At 37.9% G+C, this 6,708-nt stretch overlaps 2 protein-coding genes across 3 annotated transcripts in view; both read right to left on the bottom strand.

Annotated features, from left to right (window-relative positions):
* The window catches only part of CngB (Cyclic nucleotide-gated ion channel subunit B), a 5,780-nt gene extending 1,695 nt beyond the window's left edge, over nt 1-4,085 (bottom strand). The window contains exons 1-5 of one of the 2 annotated variants that reach the window (XM_014235304.3): nt 3,908-4,085; nt 1,843-3,386; nt 628-1,243; nt 141-290; nt 1-78 (exon numbers count right to left, since the gene is read on the bottom strand). The exon at nt 1-78 is cut by the window's left edge and continues 7 nt beyond it. In XM_014235304.3, the coding sequence (XP_014090779.2) occupies nt 1-78; nt 141-290; nt 628-1,243; nt 1,843-2,810 (1,812 nt within the window). In that variant the 5' untranslated portion in view covers nt 2,811-3,386; nt 3,908-4,085. Of the gene's footprint in view, nt 79-140; nt 291-627; nt 1,244-1,842; nt 3,387-3,801 lie in introns of both variants that reach the window. The other variant, XM_070107743.1, reaches the window with a different exon arrangement.
* Nucleotides 4,086-4,654: 569 nt separating this feature from the next.
* Rpn8 (regulatory particle non-ATPase 8) lies at nt 4,655-6,382 on the bottom strand. Its single transcript, XM_014235305.3, has 2 exons — nt 6,095-6,382; nt 4,655-6,033 (listed from the first exon to the last, which is right to left on the bottom strand). Exons 1-2 carry the CDS (start codon nt 6,267-6,269, stop codon nt 5,177-5,179), a joined length of 1,032 nt encoding a protein of 343 aa, XP_014090780.1. The 5' UTR covers nt 6,270-6,382; the 3' UTR covers nt 4,655-5,176.
* Nucleotides 6,383-6,708: the final 326 nt, after the last annotated feature.

The following is a 6,708-nucleotide window of genomic DNA, read 5'->3' as shown; positions in this document are numbered from 1 at the left end:
GTCGCTATAGGCATAGTAAGCGCAAGCCGTTAAGTGGATCATATACAACATATAGGTTAGGGTCTTAGCGACGCGTACCTATGAGATGTAGGAAAAGTCGTTAAAATATCTGTTATATAAATTTAGAAAAAATTACTTACGAAATGTGGCGAAGATATAACACGGTCTAACAACTTGAAAACCTCCCAGAAGCTTTGTATTTTAAATAGACGTGGAAAGCGCAGATAAACAGCGCCGGTGCCATATTTTAAGTAGAAAAGCTCCAGAGGAAGTAAGGCAAGCAAATCCAACTGAAAGTTAAAAATTTGTATTACAAAAGAATTGAAAATTTTATTTCGAGGAGAAGAGAAGAATTGGCTCAAAACAAGCGAGAACAATTTAACATTTCTGCGCTAAAAACAAATATAATATTATATAACGCGGTCGAGATTTGTCGAAGTAAAGATCGTAGTTCAATGAAGAATGAATATAACTAATAATAGACTGGAAGTGTTGTATAGTTTAAGGCGCCTGATTAACTAACATATAAATGGTTAGGTTAAAAGGTCGACCCCAAATAGGGTCTTGGAGAGCTGATATATAACTGTTAAAAAAAAAAACCAAAAATATTCACGATTTTAAACTCACCTTAAATTGCAGTTTCCTCATGTAATTCTTTCGTGTAAGATTTTTATTCTTCACCCAAAATCCCTCGAATAGATACATTATACGATGCTTGAAGAATATCACATCCAACAGGTAAATTATGTCCGCACAGAAATCACAAATCAACCAGGTGTTCGTATTCTCCGGTGTTTGAAATGGAAATGTGGAACGTAGCGGAATAACCCAAGCATTATAGAGGAACGATATTGAGACCACACACAACCACGATATGTAGATTTTACCCTGCGGATCAAGCGTCTTCTCCTCATTATTGCTACCGCACAAACTCGAGCAGATCCAAACATTCGAACGTGAAGTGTCGGCTTCGAAGAGACGACCACGATTCAATGACTTTGCGGCATCTTTTAGCTTAGTTTTGAAGGGCGAATTCTCGCGTGTTGTACTCAACGATTTCAAACCGACTGGGAGTGAGCGTACAGGTGAAGCTGAACCACCGGTGCTGGTGCTAGTGCTGGCATCGGCGCTGTTGCTGCTCGACGGTGTGGGCGGCAATTCGATGCGTGACTTCACTTTATTGGCGCGTGCGGTAAAGCGTCGTACCAGATGGCGTACCTGATCACGCACGTCCTCGTTGAGGCTGCGGGGAGTAGTATGAAGATAAATAAATAGAAAATTTAAACGGAGGTGTTGTAGTAGTAAGCTCTTTAAATTTCATACACCGTTTGCGTTTTTTATAAGTTTTACTGTTTGGTTTAAGGGCAGCTAGAAACTGGGTTATGAACGTCAACTCTAAAACCAGACTATCAGGCGAACTCAAACCTCGGACATCAGGACGTCTTAAGATCTGACAGAGCTTAAAGCCTATGAAATGCCAAAGCCGCAACACTCAAGATTTCTTAAAAGGACTACAAATAATATCACAAATTTTACCGACTATCTTAAAGAATCAACTGGCTAGTGTGTTGTATGCTAACGTCTCAAATCTTCAATATCGGAATAAGAAAAACTGAAACTGATTGCTGAAACTTCGAGATTCTTTAAGTAGACTATAAATAATTTTAGTTTACCAATTAACATGAACCGATTGGCTAGGTATGCAGCAGCGCTAGCTTCTCAGACTGATTCGTATTTAAATTTCTTCAAAATAAAGATTTCCACCAAAGAGTTTAAGGGACCCATTAAACAGCATTGTTTATGTCTAACAAGTTTGCGTGACCCAAACCACTTTTTACTCACCTCGTTGCGCTAAAACGCCTATCAGTAGCGGTCTCCGTCTCCGGCTCCACCGCAGCAAAATCACTCTTTACCAACTCGGGACCGAAGTTCTGCTCATCATTCAACATATCCGGCAGCTCGTCATAACAAATTTGCACATCCTGCTCATCGTCATCAACCAACGCCTGCGACTGTGATGTCGTATTCTCGGTCATTGAAGAGCCAACACTGGTTCCACGCCGATGACTGCTGCTGTCAGACACTTTGAAATTATTGCTGCCGCCGCTAGAACAACCATTTAAACCATTCACAACAACATCATCATCGTTCTCATCGGGCACTGCACCAGGCAACAAAACCGCCGCTTCACAAACCTGCTCCGACGCCTGACCAATAGTAGCCGCACCGGTTTCGACTGTGGTCGGCGTTGTCGGCGTCGATGTTGTTATTGTTGTTGTTGATGATGTTGGCGTCGGCGTCATTGTGCCATTCAAGACACGTCGCACGCTCTCCGGACTCACTAGCGGTTTCTCATGCACATACTTTAAAATATGCTTGACCAGCGCGTGTGTGCTCTGTACATTGGAACCATGCTGATCGGCCTCCAAACAACCGATGCGTCCATTGCGAAAGTAAAGCTTCGAATTGGTTAGACGTGGGCTGCGCAGCTTCTGGCGTTGCCGCTTGAAGGAGTGCACTTTAAATGTGACCGGCGATGACTTCTGCATGCCCGTGTAAGTCTGACGCTGCGTGGGACTCGGTGTTTTATTCTCCTTATTCGGCAGCGCTTTGCTGCGACGTCGCCTAAGTGGCGGTTCGGCTTTATTGGCATTACGCACAGCTATTTCTGTCGCGGTAATGACATTTTCAATATCTTTGATATCCTTGGAGATCTCCTCCAGGCTGCGGCGCATAGTAGCCTCCTGCTGGCTGGGTGAGTGATAGCGTGTGCTATTAAAGCTGCGTGTATTCCATTTTGTATTGTTCATTGTTGCAATTATTACTTTTTTGTTATTGTTGCTTATTTTACTGATATCTGTTTATTTGTGCTCATGTCATGCGCCAGACATATGTTGGGTTTGGTGGCGGTGGCTTTGACGTTGCTGCTGCAAAGGTCACTGCTTGTACGGTAACGTTGACTCAGTGACGTTATGCGAGTACTGTTATAGTGCACTCGGTTTTCACACAAAGTGTTTTATGCCACAACGGCGCTGCACAGTGTCTTAACGACATTTTTAAGATTTTTTTTTACAATTTTTTTTTTGTTTAAATTTTTTTTAAATATTTTTTTTATTTCTTTTTTTCAAGTTTTTTCGTTTAATTTTTAATTATTTTATTTTATTTTTTCATTTTTATTTGTTTAATATCACTTTTGTACACTAATAGTATGCAATTCAAGCATTACCACATTTTTTTTGTGATGTTCAAAATAAATCTAACTGCGTAAAGCCGAATGTCAATTGCTGGCTGTCAAGGTAGTTCGCTTGGACATGCCAATTGTATTAAATTCAATTTTTGTACCTCACACAAAGCGTTATAAATCGAAACTAAACGCCGAGCACACACTGGAAACAAAGGCAAAATGTTGAATAAAATTATTATTAGTTTATTTTTATTTTTCGTATTTGCCGTTTAATTGGCATATGTTTAACGACGCCAGCAGACGAGTTGTGTGTTTCGCATGCCAAATATGCAATCAATCGATTGCTGCCCGATAGTAAATTTTATGTCGCTTTACATACATACATACATACACACAAACACTATATATTTAATATTGTAATTTTGTGCGCTAGACTTGGCTGACTAATTGCTTTTCACTGTTTTTTGTGCACTTAGCTCAAGTGGATGCGCTTTTGTACGTGTGTGTTTGTGTGTCTGTGTGTCATATGTTAATTCCACATAAATATGTATATACATATGTATATGTATTGTCATAGATTGGAACAAGTGTCCTTTAATCAAAATTAATTAGTCAACCAGCATTGTTATTGTTGTTTTAATATTGAAAAACTTTAAGCAGCTTGGCCAAAACTACAATTTTATATTTAATATTATAATTAAAGAAATTAATTCATTTATTTACAATATTCTCTTTATTAAGCCACTTTTTCACTTGCAAGCACGTTTAACTCTATATGCTTGCACATTAACTTTTATTTCGCCAACTAACTAGTGCGCATGCGCAGTTTTGCCACCCACTCCAACCACAAAAAAGAAACAGCTGTGCGAACTACAGGTGATATGACCAGTTTCTTTGAACTCGAAATTCTCGAATTTTTTGTTGTTGCTGTTTTAATAAAAACAAATACTTACGTTGAATAATTTTGAGACATGCTGTTTGATAACACGGGCCAATTCACTCTATAGCACAATAGCAACGACTGTGGTGAGTTTCACGTGGTTTAAGCGTTTCTGTCTGTGTGGTCAAAGCTATAAATTTTATAAATTAGGCTTTAACATTTTTAATGCCGACAAATATATTTACATCAAACACTGTTTTTACAACTGTCGTATACACAGTGAAACGAAAAAATATATAATTTATAAATTTGAAATAACCTACAAACACAACATCCGCCGGAAGTAACCTGGCATACACACGCATATGTACATACTCACACGAGCGCCAACACAGTACTACACATACATACACACTCATTAAACCTAACACAAGCGAAGCTTAAGAAAACACTTCACAGCATGCCTCCGACCATCGCTTATAAATAACCGAAATGAAACCGAATTTATCTTAAACCAATATTTAGTCGAATAATATAAAACCTGAAAGTATCATGTAACCACACACAAATTATTAACAATTAATTAACAATTATTTTCCGTTTTTTACAAAACATTTCTTATATTGTACTATTGTTGTTTATGCACATAAATATGTATGTAGATATTATAAACATTAGCGTTAATCGAAAAAATCTTAAGTTGCAAGCGCAGTAGAAACATATTTCTCGTTAATTAGTTGAGTGCAATGAATTGAACCGTTACAGTAAGTTAATTTCCTTATTTCGTAATGACCACATTTACTGCATTCGTTTTGGTTATATTTAGATTTATAAGTTTTATTTTTATTTTCATTATATTGTTTAAGTAAAGTACTTGCGTAACATTTACGAAACTTAAAATGTACATGAAGAAGTGTATGCATAAATGTGCGAATCCTCGTTTTGCAATTTAACTTTTATGGTTTCGGCTGCTGCTCTTTACTTTAACATATAAATTCTTTGCATTTGTTTTTATTTTTGCAACTAAGCTGTAAGTTCAACATTTACGCTCTCTAATGGTTTTTCTTATTTTTCTTCTTCTTACGGTGTGGTTTCTTCCTGTTCTTTCGTTCCTATTTCTTGCCACCCTTACCACTGTCTTCTGTGCTTTTAGCAGATTTATCATCGGCTTTTTTGTCCTTGTCCTTTACATCTTTGCCATCCTTCTCCTTCTCCTTATCTTTATCCTTATTCTTTTCTTTCTCCTTTTCCGCTTCCTTGTCGGCCTTTTTACCTTCCTCCGCGTCACGATTCGTTAATTTGTTATTGATGAGATTGTGCAATGCAATGATGGAGCGCACCATCGACGCCAAATAGACGACCAACATTTGATCGTTCGTTTTAACGTACATGGTGTCGGTAAATTGTTCACTCGTGATATCGGGTAGTAAGTTAAAGATATCTTGCAGCTGGTATACAATTTGATGATTTATGGGCATTTTGCCGTCACCAACACGTTGCAAATAATTTTTTATGTCATGCAATTGTGCGTTTAAGCCTTTCAAGCCCATTAATTGGTTGGTAATTTTTTGTGAGAGGCTACCGACTGTGGTGTCCTTGATATCGCGCAGCAAATGTTCGACGCCCACTTCCTCGGCTTCTTCAGCGCCAATTTCGCTGGGCACATGCTCGAAGGTTTTACTCGTCGGTGAACCATCATCATGCACTTCTTCTATTGCAATGTAAGCTTCAGTTGGTAAACCTAAATCTTTGGGTTTCGCATCGATTATCACCAACACTGAGTTGGGGCAATAGCGCCGGATTAACTCGTTTATGGCAATGTCATTTTGATGTAGCTTGGGACCGGTATGATACCAACCGACAACACGTTCGCGTGCATTTACTTTCTTAAACATGCCATACATATTTTCCAAATAATCATGATCTAAAAACCACACTGACTTGTCTTTGTCATCCTCATCGAAAGGAACTTGAGAAACATTAGAAAATTATTAAACAAATTTTAGTTATAAGAATTATCATGTACTTACCAGCAAAACTGTTGGAGACATCAAGAATTCCTTTTGAACGCCAACAACCCAGTAACACACCGACAACACGTCTCTGGTTTCCGATTTTGCCCATACGGTTGAAGTGATCCACCACAGAGAGCAGCACCAGTGGGTGCACAATCACCTTGTTTACATTTACCTCCAGTGATGGCATTTTATTTATTTCCTATTTATATTTGTTAAGTCGGTCGAAAAATTAAACCAGCTAGATGACTTTTGGAAAACTTTTGCTAATAATGCCTATCAAGAACAAGAGCAATGACAGTGGAATAAATTTTCTCATGTTGTCGGCACTGACAATTCAAGCCGATAAAGCAGTTTCACTAATAACAGAGTGCGCAGCCTGCAAAACATTACATGTGAAAACGTAGCACATTTTTTATAAATGAGGCATTGTTAATATAATTTTATTGAATATGTTTGTTTTTAAATATAGTAAATAATATAATATTTTTTTCTTGCAAATATTTTATTTATGAATTATGTTTAGCCGCTAGAGGTCGCCACTAACAGAGTGCATTGATTACGATATTTTCTTTGCGCAATTATTTCAATGTATATTGGGAGTTGGAAACACTTTTTTGCTATTTCGC

Source organism: Bactrocera oleae, chromosome 4, assembly GCF_042242935.1.
Source record: "Bactrocera oleae isolate idBacOlea1 chromosome 4, idBacOlea1, whole genome shotgun sequence".
NCBI lineage: Eukaryota > Metazoa > Arthropoda > Insecta > Diptera > Tephritidae > Bactrocera > Bactrocera oleae.
This window is presented reverse-complemented; position numbering and strand designations above follow the sequence as displayed.

Bases quoted from the DNA above. Each gene is read 5' to 3' on its own strand.
- Rpn8 (XM_014235305.3), bottom strand. From the start codon at position 6,269: ATGCCATCACTGGAGGTAAATGTAAACAAGGTGATTGTGCACCCACTG. The intron at 6,034-6,094 runs GTAAGTACATGA...ATGTTTCTCAAG, and splicing joins TGTCTCCAACAGTTTTGCTG to TTCCTTTCGATGAGGATGAC.